General features: G+C 38.5%; 1 protein-coding gene across 1 annotated transcript in view; it reads left to right on the top strand.

The window, feature by feature from the left end:
* MAU2 (MAU2 sister chromatid cohesion factor) overlaps positions 1-24263 on the top strand; it is a 138070-nt gene that overhangs the window by 25735 nt on the left and 88072 nt on the right. Inside the window, exons 8-14 of the mRNA XM_053702920.1 lie at positions 7799-7945; positions 9448-9538; positions 14756-14859; positions 14940-15017; positions 15780-15845; positions 21898-21981; positions 23844-23893. Coding sequence (XP_053558895.1) covers positions 7799-7945; positions 9448-9538; positions 14756-14859; positions 14940-15017; positions 15780-15845; positions 21898-21981; positions 23844-23893 — 620 coding nt within the window. The remainder of the gene's footprint in view (positions 1-7798; positions 7946-9447; positions 9539-14755; positions 14860-14939; positions 15018-15779; positions 15846-21897; positions 21982-23843; positions 23894-24263) is intronic.

A 24263-nucleotide genomic window follows, 5' to 3' on the forward strand; every position in this document is an offset into this window, starting at 1 on the left:
ACCTGGTGGACATGTCATCTCTTCCACCATGGACTCTGCCACTGAGACAGGACCTTCTGATTCAAGGTCCGTTCCAGCATCCAAATCTAGTTTCTCTGCGACTGACTGCTTGGAGATTGAACCCTTGATCTTATCCAAGTGGGGATTCTCTGAGTCGGTCATAGATACCTTGATTCATGCTCGAAAGCCTGTCACCAGGAAAATTTATCATAAGATATGGCGTAAATATCTTTATTGGTGCGAATCCAAAGGCTACTCATGGAGTAAGATCAGGATTCCTAGGATTTTGTCCTTTCTCCAAGAAGGCTTGGAGAAGGGGCTATAAGCTAGTTCCTTAAAGGGACAGATATCTGCCTTGTCTATTCTACTGCACAAACGTCTGGCAGATGTTCCAGACGTTCAGTCGTTCTGTCAGGCTTTAGTTAGGATCAAGCCTGTGTTTAAACCTGTTGCTCCGCCATGGAGTTTGAATTTAGTTCTTAAGGTTCTTCAAGGGGTTCCGTTTGAACCTATGCATTCCATAGATATTAAGTTTCTATCTTGGAAAGTTCTGTTTTTAGTTACTATCTCTTAGGCTCGAAGAGTTTCTGAACTATCTGCATTGCAATGCGACTCGCCTTATCTTGTTTTCCATGCTGATAAGGTGGTTCTGCGTACCAAACCTGGATTCCTTCCTAAGGTTGTTACTAATAAGAATATCAATCAGGAAATTGTTGTTCCTTCTCTGTGTCCTAATCCTTCCTCTAAGAAGGAGCGTCTATTGCACAACTTGGACTTGGTTCGTGCTTTAAAGTTTTTACTTGCAAGCGACCAAAGATTTCTGTCAAACATCTTCTTTGTTTGTTGTCTATTCTGGAAAACGTAGAGGTCAAAAAGCTACGGCTACCTCTCTTGCCTATTGGCTAAAAAACATCATCTGTTTGGCATATGAGACTGCTGGACAGCAGCTTCCTGAAAGAATTACAGCTCACTCTACTAGAGCGGTGGCTTCCACATGGGCTTTTAAAAATGATGCTTCTGTTGAACAGATTTGTAAGGCTGTGACTTGATCTTCGCTTCATACCTTTTACAAATTTTACAAATTTGATACCTTTGCTTCTTCGGAGGCTGTTTTTGGGAGAAAAGTTCTTCAAGCAGTGGTGCCTTCTGTTTCACCATCTGTCTTGTCCCTCCCGTTCATCCGTGTCCTGTAGCTTTGGTATTGTATCCCACAAGTAAAGGATGAATCCGTGGACTCGGCTTACCTTTATAGAAGAAAACTAAATTTATGCTTACCTGTTAAATTGATTATTTCTTTGGTAAGACGAGTCCATGGCCCGCCCTGTCATTTTAAGACAGATTATATTTTTTTGATTTAAACTCAGTCACCTCTGCACCTTGTAGTTTCTCCTTTTTCTTCCTGTACCTTCAGTCGAATGACTGGGGGTGGAGCTAAGGGAGGAGCTATATAGACAGCTCTGCTGTGGTGCTCTTTGCCATTTCCTGTTAGGAAGGATAATATCCCACAAGTAAAGGATGAATCCGTGGACTCGTCTTACCATAGAAGAAATCAATTTATCAGGTAAGCATAAATTTAGTTTTTTCTCCCCAATCTCCTTAAACTTTGGTAAGTGCTGCTTAGGGAACCGAGACAGGATATTTATTTTTTCTTGGTCAATATGTACTTTTTTGAAAGAAAAAAAATAATTTTAAAAAAATCAAGTTAATTTTTTTTTTTTTTTTTTTTTAAATAGTTTTTATTGTTTTAAAAGATAAATGAACATAAGAGCATCAAAAGCATGTACATACATATCAATAGTACATACAACAGGAATAACAGGATTAACCAGAGGTAGTATTATATAAAACAATCACATAAAATAAGGAACACAAGAGAGAGAATGCTGGATGTTTAAGTCCATGTTCGGTGTCTGTTGGTCAATGATCTTATTCCCACCTCTCCATGGAAGGGTGCAAAAGTCCATTTGTTGTGGAAAAAAGACCCATATTATTAATAACCCATATAAGTCAGCAAACTCCTTAGTGTATAGAGGTTTCATCATCATAAATGTTCATACCAAAATTATAGCTTAAACATAGAATATGACAATCAGAAATGTTAACCAGATTATACATAGAAAAAAAAAAAAAGAAACTGTGTCAAGCTATCCAAAAAGGAGAAAAAAAAAAGAAAAAGAGGGGGGTATACACCGACAAGGGATAGGAGCGGGGGAGATTGGGGGGGTTCAGATAAGGGGAAGAAAGGGGGAATGGGCAGGAGGACATTAGTAGCACCGGTTACAACTAACCCGAGGAACCTAAAGTCCCCAAAGTGTTTGTAGGGGGAATTACTCTGGGCGAAGTGCCCAAATTTGGGACTGAAGGTCTGTGGACCCGTGGACATGGGAGACATAGGACTCCATTCTTTTAACAAAATCCAGTATGTCCATCACTTGTTCCCACGAAGGGACAGTGCGTTGCAGCCACATACGAGAAAAAAATCAAGTTAATTTTAAATGTGCGTTTTCAATTTTTGTAGGTAGGTTTTTCAAAAATCGCAGCATATTTTCTGAGCATGTATCCTTTAAAATAAATAACTGTCATGTTCATCCATGGGCTCAATAAGGCTTTTTAGCCTGATTAATTTCCAGGAGCAAATGTATATCCAGTAGGAAACTGGTAAATGTAATTTATACATGCCATCCAGCAATTAACATAATCTTGGGAAATTTTATGTTTCATGTAGAAGCCTGGCATATGTGTGGCTACCACTGGGATGGGATAATTGGAGCTAGTTTTCAAGCATAATTCAGATGTGTGAAATGCACTTAAACCTCAAGTTGTCTAAAAGTCCTTGACTTACTAATGTTCTGTCTGGATCTCTTTAAAGGGACAACGGTAATAACCGTTGATCAACTCTTCATTCTCCGCCCAGCAAGCCGCTCCTACTATGGGAGTTTTTATTTTTAGCAAAGTCAATCCCATGGGACGGTCTACAAACGCCCCCGTTCCTCCCACTAATGCTCATTCACAAGCATCTCTCTGTTTCGCCATCGAATAAGACTGCGCAATGCACTAGGAATGTTTTACCGATATGCTACAGACTAGATCGCTATTCATAGTTAGTGTATGATACGTGCAGCAGATCTAGATTTGGTTATTAATAAACATATGTCAACCTCTTCAAATACATCAAACCTAAGTATGATTTAAATCAAACGTAAATTATGTTTCTTCTACAAGATACGACGAGTCCACGGATTTCATCCTTACTTGTGGGATATTATCCTCTTGCTAACAGGAAGTGGCAAAGAGCACCTTAGCAGAGCTGTATCTATAGCTCCTCCCTTCCCCTCCACCCCCAGTCATTCTCTTTGCCTATGCTAGTATTAGGAAGGGTAAAGTGAAAGAAGAGAACTGGGAAGCGGACTTTCTGAGCAGACAGACTTTTCGTCCGGGGGAGTGGGAACTCCACCCGGAGGTATTTACCTCATTGATTCTCCGATGCGACAAACCAGAATTGGATCTGATGGCATCTTGGCAGAATGCCAAGCTTCCAAGATACGGATCCAGATCAAGGGATCCCCAGGCAGAACTGATAGATGCCTTGGTCATTCAGCCTAGCTTATGTGTTTCCACCGTTTCCTCTCCTGCCACGTGTGATTGCTCGAATCAAACAGGAGAGAGCTTCGGTGATCCTGATAGCGCTTGCGTGGCCACGCAGGACTTGGTATGCAGATCTAGTGGACATGTCTTCGCTACGGCCGTGGAAACTTCTTTGAGACCGGACCTTCTCATTCAAGGTCCTTTCCAACATCCAAATCTAACTTCTCTGCAGCTGACTGCGTGGAGAGTGAACACTTTATTTTATCGAAGCGAGGATTCTCCAATTCTGTTATCAGTACTTTGATACAGGCTAGAAAGCCTGTCACTAGAAAAATCTATCATAAGATATGGCATAAATATCTTTATTGGTGTGAATCCAAGGGCTACTCGTGGAGTAAAGTTAGGATTCCTAGGATTCTGTCTTTTCTCCAAGAAGGATTGGAGAAAGGCTTATCAGCTAGTTCCTTAAAGGGACAAATTTCAGCGTTGTCAATTGTGTTTCACAAGGGTTTGGCAGATGTGCCAGATGTTCAGTCTTTTTGTCAGGCTCTAACCAGAATTAAGCCTGTATTTACACCTATTACTCCTCCCTGGAGTTTGAATTTAGTTCTTCGAGTTCTTCAAGGGGTTCCGTTTGAACCTTTACATTCCATAGATATAAAGTTATTATCTTGGAAAGTTCTGTTTTTGGTTGCTATTTCTTCTGCTCGACGAGTTTCAGAGCTTTCAGCATTACAGTGTGATTCACCTTGTATCATTTTTCATTCTGATAAGGTGGTTTTATGTACGAAACCTGGATTTCTTCTTAAGGTTGTTTCAAATAAGAATATTAATTAGGAAATTATTGTTCCTTCATTGTGTCCTAATCCTTCTTCCAAGAAGGAGTGTCTGTTACATAACTTGGACGTGGTCCGTGCCTTAAAGTTTTACTTACAGGCAACTAAGGTTTTCCGTCAATCATCTTCATTGTTCATTGTTTATTCTGGAAAGCATAGGGGTCAGAAAGCTACGGCTACCTCTCTTTCTTTCTGGCTGAGAAGTATCATCCACCTGGCATATGAGAATGCTGGACAGCAGCCTCCGGAAAGAATTACGGCTCATTCTACTAGGGCTGTGGCTTCCACATGGGCTTTTAAAAATGATGCATCTGTTGAACAGATTTGTAAAGCTGCGACTTGGTCGTCTCTTCATACTTTTTACAAATTTGATACTTTTGCTTCTTCTGAGGCTGTTTTTGGGAGGAAAGTTTTTCAAGCAGTGGTGCCTTCCGTTTAGGTCTCTGTCTTGTCCCTCCCTTTCATCCGTGTCCTGTTGCTTTGGTATTGTATCCCACAAGTTAGGATGAAATCCATGGACTCGTCGTATCTTGTAGAAGAAAAGAAATTTATGCTTACCTGATAAATTGATTTCTTCTACGATATGACAAATCCACGGCCCTCCCTGTCAATTTTAGACAGATTTTTTTTTTATTATTTATATCTTCAGTCACCTCTACACCTTTTAGCTTTTCCTTTCTCTTCCTATAGCCTTCGGTCGAATGAAAGGGGGTGGAGGGGAAGGGAGGAGCTATATATACAGCTTTGCTTTGGTGCTCTTTGCCACTTCCTGTTAGCAGGAGGATAATATCCCACAAGTAAGGATGAAATCTGTGGACTCGTCGTATCGTAGAAGAAATCAATTTAGCAGGTAAGCATAAATTTCCTTTTTTTATTAATCAATTCAGTTTGACATATTATGGGATACAATGTAATTTGTATTATAAATACAAATACATTATATATTTGTTTCATTACCAAAATAACATTTATTCAAACAAATGCAATGTAAATATCTTCATTTTTTGATGACAATAACATTAGAATTATAAATATTTACCATAATACACAACCTTTTTATATTACACAAATTCATAATATATTGAAAATCGGCTTTGATTCTTCTTTATAAACACACAAAAAACAAGATATATATATATATATATATATATATATATATATATCTATATCTCTATCTTTGTCTGAGTATCCTGAAATATCAATTATTATGCGTTGATGCGCTATATTTCCTGTGTAGCATGTTATTGCGATTGTGCTGGACGTCGACTGCAATCCCTGTCAATCAAAGAACGCGTGTCCCTGACACTAAAGGAGCTGCGTGACCGATATACAGGGCATTGGAAGAAATGCTGTGTTTAAAAAAAATCTATATACACGTGTTAGGCGGCCGTCGTTACCTCCCTAGATGTTTGATTTGCGCTATGTTTTTAATGTTAGAAACATTTTTTTTTTTATAACAGGCTGTTTTTATTTCATTTTGACATGCAGCATTTAGAAAACTGGATAGAAAAATCCTATGTTTACTGTGGAAGATGCTTGGTCTTAAATTTTTTCACTCACTTAGTGTCCCTGTAAGCTCAGCTTTGGTGCTCTTTAAAACATGCTTCATATATATTATACTTATACATTATATGGCCAAAAGTTTATGGATACCCCTACAAATTGAGAACACTCATTGCTAATAGGTGCATAAAATCCAGCACATGACCGTTAAATCCAGCACATTACAATTATATCTACATAGACCAGCATTGGCAGTACAATGAGTCATACTGGCGGGCTCAGTGACTTTAAATGTAGCACTATCATGGGATGTCACCTTTTCCGCAAGTCAGTTTGTGAAATTTCTGCCCTACAAGACCTGCCCCTCTCAACTAAGTTGTAAGAGTAAAGTGGTAGACCACGCAAACTCGCAGGGCAGTGCTATTGAGTGCTGAAGCACATACTATATAATGATCACCTATCGTCTGTTGCATCACTGACTACAGTACCTCTGGAGGCAACATCAGCACAAGAGCTGTGCATCGGGAGCTTCATGAAATTGGTTTCCATGGCTGCGCAGCTGTACACAAGCCTCACCTGAACATGTGCAATGTTAGGCATGCAGCCACCAGACTCTGAAGCAGAGGAAGCGTGTTGCCTGGAGTAATGAATCATGTTTCACTATCTAGCAGTCTGATGAAAGAATCTGGGTGTGATGGATGCCAGGAGGACGCTACCTACTGGAAAGCATAGTCCCTACTAAAAAAGTTTGGTGGAGGAGGGATAATGGTCTGGGACTGATTTTTTTAGGGTTTAGGCTTGACCCCTTAGTTCCAGTGAAGTAATCTTAAAGAGACAGTCTACTCCAGATATAAATAAATATATATATATTTATTTATTTTTAAAAAAAGATAATCCCTTTATTACCCATTCCCCAGTTTTGCATAAGCAAGTTATATTAATATACCTTTTACCTCTGTGATTACCCTATATCTAAGCCTCTGCAGACTGCCCCCTTATTTCAGTTCTTTTGACATACTTGCATTTTAGCCAATCAGTGCTGACTCATAAATAACTCCATGGGAGTGATCACAATGTTATCTATATGGCACACATGAACTAGTGCTGTCTAGCTGTAAAAAATTGTCAAAATGCACTTAGATAAGAGCTGGCCTTCAAGGGCTTAGAAATTAGCATATGTGCCTACCTAGGTTTAGCTTTTTACAAAGAATACCAAAAGAACAAAGCAAATTTGATGATAAAGGAATTGGAAAATTGTTTAAAATTGCACGCCCTATCTGAATCATGAAAGTTGAATTTTGACTAGACAGCCTATGCTACAGGCTACAAAGATATTTTAGACAATGGGTGCATCCAACTTTGTTGCAACAGTCTAAAAGGCTCTTTCCTGTTCCAGCATAAGTGTGCCAATTAGCTGTTTTCTAAATGTATATTTTTGCTTGCTTGTTAGAGTCTCTGCTGCCAGCCCTCATTCCGAGACTTTTTCTTTTAAAAAATAAAAAGAATGAGTGATGGTCAATTACATGTTGTATTGCCCACTCTTTAGACTAACTCCAAGCTCCAAAGTCACTCTGAAATGAACAGTGATTCTGTAGGAGGGTGTAGTTGAGTGTGGCCTCTAAGCATGCTTCCAAGTGTGTGTGTGTGTGTGAGTGGAAAAAGAAAAGGATTCATATTGGGCAATGTAATCTATGGGGAAAAAGTTTACGGTCTCTCTAAGGTTGGTTGTTGGGGCCATGTCAACCAATTCAAATCGTGGTGGGTGCTCAGACACTTGTTTCAAAGAGGGTTTGTTTTGCAGTAAATTGACACAATTAATTAATGTAGCACCAATTAGTTGACCTCACCAGTCTCTTGTTTTGCTTATTTTCTAGGTAAAAAGTGTAAAGCCATGCCTCAAACAACTACAGCAATGCATTCAAACTATTTCAACTCTTCATGACGACGAAATTCTGCCCAGCAACCCAGCTGACTTATTTCACTGGCTGCCTAAAGAGCACATGTGTGTTCTTGTTTACCTGGTAAGGCTGTACAAATGTCTGATATATTAAAGGAACACTAAACCCAAAAAAATTCTTTCATGGTTGAAGTAGAGAATACAATTATAAACAACATTCCAATTTACTTCTATTATCTAATTTGCTTCATTCTTTAGATATCCTTTGTTGAAGAAATTGCAAAGCACATGGGGGAGCCAATCACACGAGGCATCTATATGCAGCAACCAATCAGCAGCTACTGAGCCTATCTAGATATGCTTTTCAGCAAAGTATATCAAGAGAGCGAAGCAAGTTAGATAATAGAAGTAAATTAGAAAGTTGTTTAACTGCATGCTCCTTCTAAATCATGAAAGAAAAACTTTGGGTTTCATGTTCCTTTAAAGGACACAAAACACTCAGAATCAACCCCCCCCCCATAAACTATTTAATAAATGAAAATACACTATATGTCTATACTTTTGCTGAAAAATATTTCTGAAAATTCTGCGTTTTCCACTCAACCCAAAACGACCAAAGGTTCAAATTGATATTTGTTTCTCGTAGCATTTACCACAAGTCTCCTTAGCTGGATTATCAGTGTTTGTAATTTCAATAACAGTGTGAATATTATTCAAGCACAGAAATTAGCAATATGTGCCTGCTCAATAACTTAACTGTAGAAGGCCGTTTTTCAGTGCCAATGAAGTCTATAAGAATTGGAATTTCTCTTATAACAATGACAAACTTTATTTACATCTAAAGCTTTATTTTAATAGCCTATGTTTATTTTGGTGTACACTATCCCCTTAGGGAAAATTTAACAATGTAGCTAGAACTGTGTAAAGGACATCCTTGTTTGTAGCGGCACTGCAAAGCAAAAGCACTAACACTTGCTGCATGTGTCCTGCTTTTTCTGTTGACAAGCTGCATTTTCTGCCATGACATCTCACATCACAGCATGTTCTGCCCTGGGGTCTTTGAGAAGTCAGCTCAATATTTAGTTTTAAATTACATAAGGGGGCAAAATAAACAATGAAATTATATTGCAAAGTTGTTTCTTTATGCATATCTAAATACTTTATATAAAAATCTCAAGGTGTTTACTGTCCCTTTATGAGAACACAAGAGCGATTGCCCTCCCTTCTTTCCACTACAGCATGTTTGAATAGTGAGCATTAATACACCATATACAGATTCAGGGTTGTGAGTAAATGGTAAGAGTCATTTCCTTTTTGGAGATTGGGAAATTAGTGAAAAGAAAAATACCTAGAAATATACTAATTTGACCAAAAAAAGCAGCATTTTTAATTGCATAATGCTTCTCTAATGTTAAGCTGCAGTTTCATGCAGATTCCAATTTGTGTTTAATGTGCTTTTTAATGAAATGAAATGTATGGAAAGGCATAGTGTGTGGCTCCCATTCTCACTTTATTATATTGAATTTCATTCCCTGTAATCCACATTAATAGGATGATGGTAATAGTTTCATACTAAATTATTTTTTTGTGTGTGTAATTCTGTCAATTTTATGTCTGCTTTGGAAGGTCACAGTCATGCACTCTATGCAAGCAGGGTACCTGGAAAAGGCCCAGAAATATACAGACAAGGCTCTTATGCAACTGGAGAAGCTCAAGAGTAAGTATAGCTGCAGATGTCCTTTTGTTAGCGACCCATTAAAACAATTTGTAGATGGGGGGAAAAAAAGGTCCCATGCAGCCCAGTGTCTTGCTTTTATAAAGTGAGCTGTTTCTTTTCGGGCTCCCCTGGTACTGATCATGAAGCACATAGATTTCCGCCCATCCTTATTTCCACTATAGTATTAATATACATTTTGATTTAAGGAGGAAACTATTTTGTAATATAGGATGTTCTGCAAAGAATTCTTTTCCTTAAAATATTTTACTGTTTTGTTTTTTTTCTTTTTAGTCAGGGTATGATAAAAAGGAAATCTTATGATGATATTGTCACATGATCATTTATGGTTGAGAGATGGTATACAGTAACCTCCAAGCTGAGAAAAAGAGGATGTGCAAATCCTTTTAACCATGTCACTACTAAAACATTTCATAATCCTGTTTGGAAACCATGTTTTAACCTATTACATTTGTAGTACCCCTGTTCAAACTCAATAGCAAAAAAATGTTAATCAATAGGCTAAAACTAAAATACTTGCATTGTTTGTTTTTGTTTGTTTTTTTATAGACTGACCCAGCTCCTCCTATCTATTTGGATACCTGCAATGTTTAAAATGCTCAGCAAAACCCAGGTCTAATATAGGTCCAATTCTATTAGGTATTTTTATTGGTAACCTAACAGCAAGACATACAAGGTACCACTCATTTTAATAAGGAAGACTGGCTCAAATCCTCCTTATTTTGTGCATCTGTATGTAGCTGGCTTCCATGATTTCAAAATTAAATCTTGTACTCTGTGTCTCTTGTCAGGGGGGATTAAATGGCCTTTAAAAATGTACCCTTTACAAACACATCTCTAAAGTCAGGTTAGGGCAGGTGATCACCATCAAATTAGTGTGAATTTGGCATTTGTCTAAAAAGCTTATATTTGTAGAAACTGAGCTGAGATATTGATATTTTACTGTGATCTGTCAGGATTCAGCTTTTACCATTTTCCTTTGTGTATCATTTATTTACTTAATCATTGGGTGATGCCACCATACTATCATAAGCAAATTACAGGATTATCTTCTATCTGTAGGTACAATTTGCTGTTAGTTGCTTGTAGCCTCAAGAGTCTGGGCAGCTTTGCTTAGTAGTTGGAGCCATCATATATAAATAGAAACACAAAACATTTTTAAGAAATTAATAGATTTGGTCAAAGAGAAAAGTAATGAGAACTTTGAAAAGGAACTGCAATTTATTTTTTTGGCCAAGTGAAAGATGGACTGGTGAAATAAACAACCAATAAGCAAACCTGTAGCAACTTCAAATTCTGAAACATCTGACAGTGACAAGTTGGACAGTTGATGAGACTTAAAACAAGATAACTTGGAAGCCTGGAAAAGGCTTGGAGAAGAAGGTAGCTTTGAACAGACAGGGCAGTTCTTCCTAGGAGAGTTTGTCTGAAAGATTTTCTCCAGAGGAAAGTGAGGATTCTGACTCCTCTTCCGAAAAGATAGACATCTCACCAAATTCCTTTCCTGTGTCTTTACCTGAAGAGCTAATGAATAATTGGTTATCCTTTGACAAGCTGAGCGAAATGCCCTGCTTTACCAAGGTCCACAGCAGTTTTTAAAGTTCTATGTTGGGAGTTTATGCTGTTACCCCAGTCCTACGTGCACTATCCAGAGGAGACATTAGGTGCTGTGCTCGATATGCTTATTTACCAAGGCCCATCTCTGGGATTGTGTGAATTGGCAAAATCCATTATAAGTGCAAACCTATGTACAGGATAGTACACATCATTGGTACGGTATATACTGGCAGATTGGAACCACACAAACAAAAGCCTACAGTTGAGGCATGGAAAGTTTCCCTGTTAAGTTTGATTTAAATCAGGAATTTACAGAGAGTGTTCATTAAATGGAAGGAGGCAATGTTCTCTACTGGTATGCAACTCCACACACTAATTTGATTAACAAAGAAAGGTTCATTATAGAGGCCATGAGCTTTAATTTTGATGACCATCATTACAGAGATATGATGAAAGGAAAAAGCAAGGTTCAGCCGATGTGCCAATAGTGCAACTCATGAAGAAGGCAAATCTGATCCAAAAGTAGCTAAATTAATTGAAGGAAAGAGGAGAGGCCTTGACTCACCAGCAAACCGATATTATTCCAGTCATTGGTTACATAAATCGGCAAAAAAGACAGTAGAATTGTCAGGGCTTACCTGGTGGGAGCTGCTTGAGGAAGAGGGTTGGCTGCTCAATGGTGTGTTAATCCTAGTTTAGGCTGGCAACGAGGAACTGCTGGAGTACAGGGTTGCTCTGGGAGGGACACATCGGGTTAGAATGATAAAATTGGCAGGGTGTGCTGTTCCTGCCCTTGTGCTGGGATCGACTAGAGGGGTGTGCTAAGCATAGCACATAGTTTTTGCAGTCTCCCTCTGTGACCTGCACTTGTAATACTGCTCTTTATGTCCTTTTTACCATAAATCTTCATGCAAATATTTTAGCACCAAAACGCCTTTAGGGAGATGTTGAAAAGCCTCTTCTGATTGCAATCTGTGCTTGGTTGTTTCCTATGGTGTTCCTGGCATTCCTGGTTCTGTGCTGTGTTCATGGTATTGGCCCTTGCTTATGTTCTGGTTCTTGCTTTGTATCATCCTTTTTTCGTACTTTGCTTGGCAGACTGATTTATTTATGGGCCTGACCTTTGTATACAGATCTTGGATTATTCTCTTGTTTGTTCCTATGGTTGTGATACCTAGCGTCAGAGTATGGGGAGCTTCCAGAAAAGAAGTCAGACGCTTGTTACAGTTCTCTTGGTAATGATCTCGGCTTGCTTCTGAACACCTGTCATCGACTGCAATCTTGTTTCCATTAACTAAACATGGTAAATGCTCTTTTACCTTATAGGAATATTGAGATGTCTAAGAAATTTTTAGTGGGATCAGAAACGGCAGCAAGTGGAATCCTGCATTAGTCGACAATGTATTCCTATATGGTTTTCCTGTTTTAGGGATCCAGCAGTCCGCACTGCCATAATAATAATAATGCTGAATGCAAGGTGTAAAGATTAACCTGCAGATTCCTAAATTAGTATCAAAGTCTTTGGTTGTATCTTCAAAATCTTCCATTGCAAAGGATGGAGCTCCATAAAGATCTTTTAATTTGGAGGACTACAAGAAAAGGATATTCTGAGCCCAGACAGACTGTTACTATCCACCTGTACTACTGTTTTTGTTTTCTCTCCTGTTTTTGTACCCTGGATCCGCTTTGGAGATAGAAATAGACTCTGAACTATTATTTCTTTATAAGATAAATATGTTTACCTTTGTCTTTTTTTAGCAGTAGTGGGAGAGAAGGGAAAATAGGTTAGAGGTACAAAAAAGAGGCAACGATCGGGTAAAAAATAGTGATTGAGAGAGGAATTGACAGGGAGAGTTTGAGGAGATCTATGCTTGTTGAATACAAACAAACCTGGCTTCTGTTAAATAAACTTGTTTCTGCAAGCACATCTGGATCCTTCAGGATTCATGTCTACTTTACACAAACAGGAATCCAAGTCTCTCTTTACACTCCACAAAAAACACCAGAATCATTGATCCTTTTGTCATATATACACTCACTATAAATGTGTCTGTACAGTGTTGTCCCAAGGACCATTTTAGCAGGTGCACTACCTGGCTGATTTTACTAACCACCTAGCTGAAATTTTAGCTAATATTAAGCTAAAATTAGCTCCTAATAAAAATATAAATGTTTTATTGAACACATTATCATGAATTACATTTTGTTAAATTCTGCAATTTGTGCTTTGGATAGCTGGAAATGATAAAATAGAACATATTAAGCTGCCCCCACCCAGCTACTTCATAATGCCACTCAGCTGGCAACATGTTCTGTGGGGAACACTGCTGTATGTATATAATCTTTATAACACTATCAGATACAACTTCTTTCTTAAAAAAAACAACAATAATTAACACTGATTGTGAAAGATCCATGTTTAATATAGACAAGCACATTAGATCTAACACAACTAGACCTAACTGGTTTGAGGTTCCTTTGTAAAAAAAAAACGAACGTATTGCAGGACACAACCAGGGATTGTTGACCATGTGGTGTTATTGCTTATGTTTGGGTTCTGTGATCCCTTTTAGAAAACGGAACACCCTGGAAGTTAACCAAGCAGAAAGTAATTGCCTTTACAATAGCAATGACTTGCTACCTAGAGAGGCATGAGACACCTCAATTTATACTTTGTAAACTGTCTTGCAGTTTAGAAATATATATATATTATATAAAATTTTCACACAAAAAGTTTTAAACTGGCGGCCTTTTTGTAACGGCCAACACTAGTAGCAATAGGTGCTGGGAGCTTAACCTGTTCATGGATTAATTCATTTTTCTTTCACTTTACGCTGCAGCAGTGACGTTGGCTTTCTCTCTCGCTGCTCCGCAGCTCTTTTCTCTCATCAGAATAAAAAGTGGGTACTTACAATGTTGAAGAATTGGATTGTATCCATGGAATTAGCTGTCAAAGAGTCAGTAGCGGGTGGGAGGAAGTGAAGGGAACTCTTCGGGGCTCTAATCCGGGGCCTAAATTTAAGGTGCCAGTGGTGGTGCCCTGGCTCCAGGGGTTGTTGAGTTCTGGAATAACGTGTCATTTCCTGTCTTCTGAATACAATGACTTATGTAACTGCTAAAAAAAAAATGTAAGTGATGGTTAACTTTACATGTTTTAAAATCTGACCTTAATTTATCACTTTTAATGAAGATGCATTGTAACTTTTTAATCTAGCCGTGCCATTCTAATACCCCACACAACACGGGTTTGACTACTCTCCAATCAGAGCTCTAGCATTTTTTTGTTGCTAGAGCACCTACTTAAGAACAGTCACAAAAATGAAAAAACTTTTGAAGTAGGCGGCCAGAGCGTGGGGTATTAGAATAGCACAATTAGATTAAAAAGTGAGTTACAGTGAAAATTCATTAGAAGTGACCAATTAAAAAAGTGACCAATCTAAAATATTGCTTAGATTTCGGACCATATTTTAAAACATGTAAAGTTTACCATCACTTTTAATACAGTACAGTTCACAAATTGAGTAATATGATGAGGAAAAAGAAAGGGAAGACATTGTTCATTTTGTTGGTATATTTAATGAGATAAACAATATAATTGGATTTTGCCTAACCGATTATTTTTTTTTTATTTTTTTGTTGTAGTGTTGGACAGTAGCCCCATCCTCTCATCTTTCCAGGTCATCCTTTTAGAGCACATAATCATGTGTCGCTTGGTCACAGGGCACAAAGCAACAGCCTTACAAGAGGTTTGTAATCAATTGCTGATGGCTTAGAGTTCTATAGTGATATTGTGAAGCCATTAAGTTTGTCTAACTTTTTTCTCTAGATATCTCAAGTCTGTCAGCTGTGTCAGCAGTCTCCCCGTCTGTTTTCTAACCATGCAGCCCAACTACACACATTACTAGTAAGTATTTTACACATTGCATGCACAGCTGACAGTGTGAAAGATAAATTAAACTCAACATGGAATTCCTCAGGAAATGTCTAGGTGTATGTAAGAAAAATATATTTTGGGTGCTCTAATTGAAGAGCAATGAAGGGTTATCTAGATAGACTTGAAGTATCTGTAATAGGGTGAATGTATCTCAAAATTCTTTTTGTATAAACTGAATGCTATTTTTTATATCTATGAATGCATCTTGGATACAATGTGTTAACTTTAAGACCTTTTGTTATACACAACTGTTTGATTTAAAACCTTTAACATTTTTGTTAATTGCAATATAGTTCCATTATTATTTGGCCTACTTTTTCCACTGCCCCCAGAGACAGTGGCTCCTGTAGACTTCAGATCTCTGACTCTGCTGCCTGCTTCACATTGATTATGTGATTGGTACAGGAATTTAGTTACACCTGTTTCTTATTGGCCACAGATTAGAGGCTTGTGAAGGGTTATATCCTTAGACTGCAAAAGTGTTCTAATGTTGCTAACAAAATTAGTTTTATATGCTTATAAACCTTTTTTATGCAGTCCTTTTGCAATGTAATGTTGGCCTTTTAATTAGAGTAGAATAGATCATTTATGTTTTAATTTTGTTTTATTTTTTTGTGTGTCTATTTTTTCTTGTGTAAGACAGAATCTATAGTTGAAATCTACAAACCCTAAGCAATGTGATTTTTTTTATTTATTATTATTATTAAGTTCTAACCTTTCTTTTATACATAGGGTTTATACTGTATATCTGTAAATTGCATGGATAATGCTGAAGCACAATTCACAACAGCTCTTAGGGTAAGTTTCAAGTTTCCATGAATTCCATTAACGTCCTTCTCAAAAAGATTAAGTAAACCTCACTTTATCTGTTGTAATGATCGCTTTTGTAAATCACAGCTTGTTTTCTCTTGTAAGGTGTATCCAGTCCACGGATCATCCATTACTTGTGGGATATTCTCATTCCCAACAGGAAGTTGCAAGAGGACACCCACAGCAGAGCTGTAATATAGCTCCTCTCCTAACTGTCATAGCCAGTCATTCTCTTGCAACTCTCAACAATCAAGGACGTTGTAGGAGAGAGTGGTTAAATATAGCTAGTTTATTTTCTTCAATCAAAAGTTTGTTATTTTTAAATAGTACCGGAGTTGTGCTATTTTATCTCAGGCAGTAAATAGAAGAAGAATCTGCCTGAGGTTTCTATGATCTTAGCAGGTTGTAACTAAGATCCATTGCTATTCTCACATATGTCTGAGGGGATTACACAGATGAGGTAACTTCAGCGAGAGAATGGCATGCAGTTTATTCTGCTATCAGGTATGTGCAGTTATAATTTTTTCTAGAGATGGAAAACACTAGAAAATGCTGCTGATACCGGATTAATGTAAGTTAAGCCTGAATACAGTGATTTAATAACGACTGGTATCATGCTTACTCCCAGGGGTAATACCCTTATGATATTTACAATATAAAACGTTTGCTGGCATGTTTAATCGTTTTTATATATGCTTTGGTGATAAAACTTTATTGGGGCCTAGTTTTTTCCACATGGCTGGCTTAAATTTTGACTAGAAACAATTTCCACTGTTGTAGTATAAAAGTTACAGTTGGTGCAGTTAAAATTACAAACTGTGACATCCAGCTTCCCTCAAAGGCCCTCTGAATGCTATAGGACATCTCTAAAGGGCCCAAAGGCTTTCCAAAGTCGTTTATTGGGGAAGGTAGGGCCACAGCTTGCTGTTGCAGTTGATTGTGACTGTTAAAAAACGTCTATTTCGTTTTTTTGATCCGTTTTTTGAACTAAGGGGTTAATCATCCATTTGCAAGTGGGTGCAATGCTCTGTTAGCCTATTATACACACTGTAAACATTTTGTTTGATTTACTGCATTTCTGACAAAATTTGTTTCTCTCAAAGGCACAGTACCGTTTTTTATATTTGCTTGTTAACTTGATTTAAAGTGTTTTCCAAGCTTGCTAGTCTCATTGCTAGTCTGTACAAACATGTCTGACATAGAAGAAACTCCTTGTTTATTATGTTTAAAAGCCATGGTGGAACCCCCTCTTAGAATGTGTACCAAATATACTGATTTCATTTTATGCAATAAAGATCATTTTCTGTCTTTAAAAAATGTATCACCAGAGGAATCTGACAAGGGGGAAGTTATGCCGACTAACTTTCCCCACATGTCAGACCCTTTGACTCCCGCTTAAGGGACTCTCGCTCAAATGGCGCCAAGTACATCTAGGACGCCCATAGCGTTTACTTTACAAGACATGGCGGCAGTCATGGATAATACACTGTCAGCGGTATTAGCCAGACTACCTGAACTTAGAGGTAAGCGAGATAGCTCTGGGGTGAGACAAAATGCAGAGCATACTGACGCTTTAAGAACCATGTCTGATACTGCCTCACAATATGCAGAAGCTGAGGAAAGAGAGCTTCAGTCAGTGGGTGATGTTAATGACTCAGGAAAGATACCTGATTCTAATATTTCTACATTTAAATTTAAGCTTGAACACCTCCGCGTGTTGCTTAGGGAGGTTTTAGCTGCTCTGAATGACTGTGATACCATTGCAGTGCCAGAGAAATTGTGTAGACTGGATAAATACTTTGCAGTGCCGGTGTGTACTGATGTTTTTCCAAATACCTAAAAGGTTTACAGAAATTATTAATAAGGAATGGGATAGACCAGGTGTGCCGTTCTCTTCCCCTCCTATTTTTAGAAAAAATGTTTCCAATAGACGCCACCACATGGGACTTATGGCAGACAGTCCCTAAGGTGGAGGGAGCAGTTTCTACTCTAGTAAAGCGTACTACTATCCCTGTCGAGGACAGTTGTGCTTTTTTTTTTTAGATCCAATGGATAAAAAATTAGAGGTTACCTTAAGAAAATATTTATTCAACAAGGTTTTATCCTACAGCCCCTTGCATGCATTGCCCCTGTCACTGCTGCTGCGGCGTACTGGTTTGAGTCTCTGGAAGAGGCTTTACAGGTAGCGACTCCATTGGATGACATACTTGGCAAACTTAGAGCACTTAAGCTAGCCAATTCTTTTATTCTGATGCCATTGTTCATTTGACTAAACTAACGGCTAAGAATTCTGGTTTTGCTATACAGGCGCGCAGAGCGCTATGGCTTAGATCATGGTCAGCTGACGTGACTTCAAAATCTAAGCTACTTAACATTCCCTTCAAGGGGCAGACCCTATTCGGGCCTGGTTGAAGGAAATTATTGCTGATATCACTGGAGGAAAAGGTCATGCCCTTCCTCAGGACAGGTCCAAATCTAGGGCCAAACAGTCTAATTTTCGTGCCTTTCAAAACTTCAAGGCAGGTGCGGCATCAACTTCCTCTAATAATAAACAAGAGGGAACTTTTGCTCAATCCAAGACGGTCTGGAGACCAAACCTGACATGGAAAAAAGGTAAGCAGGTAAAAAAGCCTGCTGCTGACTCTAAGACAGCATGAAGGAACGGCCCCCTATCCGGGAACGGATCTAGTAGGGGGCAGACTTTCACTCTTTGCCCAGGCGTGGGCAAGAGATGTTCAGGATCCCTGGGCGTTGGAAATTATATCCCAGGGATATCTTCTGGACTTCAAAGCTTCCCCCCCAAAAGGGAGATTTCACCTTTCACAATTATCTGCACACCAGATAAAGAGAGAGGCATTCTTACACTGTGTACGAGTCCTCCTAGTTATGGGAGTGATCCATCCAGTTCCAAAGGAGGAACAGGGACAGGGTTTTTACTCAAATCTGTTTGTGGTTCCCAAAAAAGAGGGAACCTTCAGACCAATTTTGGATCTAAAGGTCTTAAACAAATTCCTCAAAGTTCCGTCGTTCAAGATGGAAACTATTCGTACCATCCTACCACTGATCCAGGAGGGTCAATATATGACTACAGTGGATCTAAAGGATGCTTATCTTCACATTCCGATACACAAAGATCATCATCGGTTTCTCAGGTTTGCCTTTTAAGACAGGCATTACCAGTTGTAGCTCTTCCCTTGGGATTAGCTACAGCCCCAAGAATCTTTACAAAGGTTCTAGGGTCACTTATGGCGGTCCTAAGGCCGCGGGGCATAGCAGTAGCCCCTTATTTCGAAGACATCCTGATACAGGCGTCAAACTTCCAAATTGCCAAGTCTCATACGGACGTAGTACTGGCATTTCTGTGGTCGCATGGGTGGAAAGTGAATGAGGAAAAGAGTTTTCTATCCCCACTCACAAGAGTTTCCTTTCTAGGGACTCTGATAGATTCTGTAGAAAGGAAAATTCACCTGACTGAGTCCAGGTTATCAAAGCTTTTAAATTCCTGCCGGGTTCTTCATTCCATTCCGCGCCCTTCGGTGGTTCAGTGTATGGAAGTAATCGGCTTAATGGTAGCGGCAATGGACATAGTGCCGTTTGCACGCTTACATCTCAGACCGCTGCAACTATGCATGCTCAGTCAGTGGAGCGGGGATTACACAGATTTGTCCCCTCAACTGAATATGGACCAAGAGACCAGGGATTCTCTTCTCTGGTGGCTATCTCAGGTCCATCTGTCCAAAGGTATGACCTTTCGCAGGCCAGATTGGACAATTTGTTACGACAGATGCCAGCCTTCTAGGTTGGGGTGCAGTCTGGAACTCCCTGAAGGCTCAGGGATCGTGGACTCAGGAGGAGTCTCTCCTTCCATTAAATATTCTGGAACTAAGAGCGATATTCAAGGCTCTTCAGACTTGGCCTCAGTTAGCAACTCTGAGGTACATCAGATTTCAGTCGGACAACATCACGACTGTAGCTTACATCAACCATCAAGGGGGAACGAGAAGTTCCCTAGAGATGTTAGAAGTTTCAAAAATAATTCGCTGGGCAGAGAATCACTCTTGCCACCTATCAGCTATCCATATCCCAGGTGTAGAGCACTGGGAGGCGGATTTTCTAAGTCGTCAGACTTTTCATCCGGGAGAGTGGGAACTCCATCCGGAGGCATTTGCACAACTGATTCATCGTTGGGGCAAACCAGAACTGGATCTCATGGCGTCTCGCCAGAACGCCAAGCTTCCGTGTTACGGATCCAGGTCCAGGGATCCCAAGGCGACACTGATAGATGCTCTAGCAGCGCCCTGGTCTTTCAACCTGGCTTATGTGTTTCCACCGTTTCCTATGCTTCCTCGACTGATTGCCAAGATCAAGCAGGAGAGAGCATCAGTGATTCTGATAGCACCTGCGTGGCCACGCAGGACCTGGTATGCAGATCTAGTGGACATGTCATCCTTTCCACCATGGTCTCTGCCTCTGAAACAGGACCTTCTACTTCATGGTCCTTTCAACCATCCAAATCTAATTTCTCTGAGGCTGACTGCCTGGAAATTGAACGCTTGATTTTATCAAAGCGTGGCTTCTCAGAGTCAGTTATTGATACCTTAAGACAGGCACGAAAGCCTGTCATCAGGAAAATTTATCATAAGGTATGGCGTAGATATCTTTATTGGTGTGAATCCAAGGGTTACTCATGGAGTAAGGTCAGGATTGCTAGGATATTATCTTTTCTCCAAGAAGGTTTGGAAAAAGGATTGTCAGCTAGTTAAGCGTCTGGCAGATGTTCCAGACGTTCAGGCATTTTGGCAGGCTTTAGTTAGAATCAAGCCTGTGTTTAAACCTGTTGCTCCACCATGGAGCTTAAACTTGGTTCTTAAGGTTCTTCAAGGAGTTCCGTTTGAACCTCTTCATTCCATAGATATCAAGATTTTATCTTGGAAAGTTCTTTTTTTGGTAGCTATTTCCTCGGCTTGTAGAGTCTCTGAGCTATCTGCCTTACAATGTGATTCTCCTTATCTGATTTTTCATACGGATAAGGTAGTCCTGCGTACCAAACCTGGGTTCTTACCTAAGGTGGTATCTAACAAGAATATCAATCAAGAGATTGTTGTTCCATCCTTGTGTTACACAATTTGGACGTGGTCCATGCTTTAAAGTTTTACTTACAAGCTACTAAAGATTTTCGTCAAACATCTGCTTTGTTTGTTGTCTACTCTGGACAGAGGAGAGGTCAAAAGGCTTCGGCAACCTCTTTTTCTTTTTGACTAAGAAGCTTAATCCGCTTAGCCTATGAGACTGCTGGACAGCAACCTCCTGAAAGGATTACAGCTCATTCCACTAGAGCTGTGGCTTCCACTTGGGCCTTTAAAAATGAGGCTTCTTTTGATCAGATTTGCAAGGCGACGACTTGGTCTTCGCTTCATATTTTTTCAGAATTTTACAAATTTAATACTTTTGCTTCTTCGGAGGCTATATTTGGGAGAGAGGTTTTACGGGCAGTGGTTCCTTCCATTTAAGTTCCTGCCTTGTCCCTCCCTTCATCCGTGTACTTTAGCTTTGGTATTGGTATCCCACAAGTAATGGATGATCCGTGGACTGGATACACCTTACAAGAGAAAACACAATTTATGCTTACCTGATAAATTTATTTCTCTTGTGGTGTATCCAGTCCACGGCCCGCCCTGTCATTTTAAGGCAGGTAATTTTTAAATTTAAACTACAGTAACCACTGCACCCTATGGTTCCTCCTTTCTCGGCTTGTTTTCGGTCGAATGACTGGCTATGACAGTTAGGGGAGGAGCTATATTACAGCTCTGCTGTGGGTGTCCTCTTGCAACTTCCTGTTGGGAATGAGAATATCCCACAAGTAATGGATGATCCGTGGACTGGATACACCACAAGAGAAATAAATTTATCAGGTAAGCATAAATTGTGTTTTTTCCAGAAGGTTCATCCTAACATGTTTGACTTTTACATTCAAGTTCTATGATCTCTATTTGATAAATACCTTTCAAAAAAATGTACAACTGTTTATTGCATTCTGCAGCTCACCACTCACCAGGAATTATGGACATTTATTGTGACTAATCTGGCAAGCGTTTACATACGGGAGGGCAACAGACATCAGGAGGTGAGATTGTCTCTACAAATGCAAACCACCACCATGTCCGCTTTTCTAATCTATGAACTCATTTGTCCAATTGTATATCCTTTCATGTTCTCACACCCTTGCCTCTGGCTCACTTTCCTTGCACTAACGTTTGCAAGGAAGTCATCTGATATGCTCTCATGAATCAGATAGAGCATGCTATATAAAACAACTTTCTTATTTACTTCTATTAGCAATTTTTCTTCATTCTCTTGGTATCTTTTGTTGAAAAAGCAGAGATGTATACTTAGGAGCCAGCTCCTTTCTGGAGCACTATATGGCAGCAGTTTTGCAAGAATGTTATCCATTTGCAAGAACACTAGATCGCAGCACTGTTTCCTGCCTTTTATTGCTACAATTTGATAATAGAAGTAAATTGGGGAAAAAATTTAAAATTATATGCTCTGTCTGAATCACTAAATACATTTTTTGAGTTTCATATCCCTTTAAGTAAAACATTTCTTTGTATTTTCTCTGGTTAATTATTTTCATTACTTATCAATGTAAAAATCCCTATATTTCAGCTTCCATCTGCTTTGCCACCATAATAATGTGATTTATATTTTAACCCTATTCCACAGTCTCTGTAACCTAATCTTAGATTTTGTTATATTAGGTGAATTTGTTTCTGAAATGTATATTCTTGTTGTCTTTATCTTGCCTATACTAGATTAAATATATATGCATGCAATCTTTACTAATGAAGTGATCTCCAGACCTAAGGAATTGGGGACAACTTTACAAATAAATGATATTGATAATTGTACATTTTTTTATGGATTCGAACATAGCTTACAATTCTAGACTTCTTTCAAATTAACTTCTATTATCAAATTTGCTTCAGTCTCTTGCTATCCTTTGTTGAAGTTGCAGCAGCTACTGGGAGCTAGCTGAACATATTGGGTGAGCCATTAACAAGGATAATTATATGTGCAGTCACCTATCAGCAGCTAGCTTACAGTAGTGCATTGCTGCTCCTGAGCCTACCTAGATATTCTTTTCAATATAGGATACCAACAGAGGAGCAAAGCAAATCGGATAATAGAAATAAATTGTTTAAAATTGCTTGCTCTGACTGAATTATGAAAATATAATTTTGACTTTACTATTTCTTTAATTTGTTGGGTGATTCAAGTTCATAGCATCCACTAATTATTTTCAAGAGTATTTAAGTATTATTATTTGTCTTTTATGAATGTGTAGAGTGTTAAAGGGCCACTAAACACAAAATCTTTTTTTCATGATTCAGATAGAGAATACAAATGTAAACAACATTACAATTTACTTCTATTATTTATTTTGCTTCATTTTTTAGATATCCTTAGTTGAAGAAAAAGCAATGCACATGGGTGAGCCAATCACACAAGGCTTCTATGTGCAGCAACCAATCAGCAGCTACTGAGCATATCTAGATATGCTTTTCAGCAAAGAATATCAAGAGAATAAAACAAATTAGATAATAGAAGTAAATTAGAAAGATGTTTAAAATTGCATTCTCTTTCTAAATCATGAAAGAAAAAATGTTGGTTTAATGTCCCTTTAAGTTTGTATGTGTAAATGTATAGGTTTTGCTTATCAGCTTTTGAGCTTTTGTTCTACAGATGGACGAGTATTGTACTAACATGCACTACACTTCAAATGCAATGGCTTTAACTTTACCTTTTTCATGCAAAATTAGTTAACAGGTTGTAATTGTGCCTTTTCAAATGCAAGATTATTTTTTTTTTCAAATAGATAAGTGATAATTACTTTGAGTAAATTGGGAAACCCACTTGAACTTGATTACATGTTGGCAAAATGTTTGTTCCCATGTCTAACATATTTGTTTTGTTTTTTAAATAAAGCTTTATAGTTTACTTGAAAGAATAAACCCGGATCACAACTTTCCAGTGAGGTAAGGCATGATTTTCTGTTACATATAAAAATTAAATTGTGTTAGAAATGCAAGAACAGTGATTTGCAGTGTGCTCAATTCTTATGTTAATAAAAACAATATTTTCCTCGATTCATAAAAAGGAAAATATAGTGCATTTCACACATTTAAACACTTAAGCATGTATTTAGAATATTACATAAATTAACAGTGTTGTGCCTTTAATAAACTGGAAATGAAGTTAAGTTCAGAGTCAGACAGTCCTGTTAGTAGAGGCCAATAAAACAGTGCTCTTTTTCTCAAATTGGGTCCTCGTGCTTCAAACAGTGATAACTCTTAAAGGGATAAACACTATATTTACAAGATATTTTAAAGGGACATGAAACCCAAA

The sequence above is a fragment of the Bombina bombina genome, chromosome 2, assembly GCF_027579735.1.
Source record: "Bombina bombina isolate aBomBom1 chromosome 2, aBomBom1.pri, whole genome shotgun sequence".
Taxonomy (NCBI): domain Eukaryota; kingdom Metazoa; phylum Chordata; class Amphibia; order Anura; family Bombinatoridae; genus Bombina; species Bombina bombina.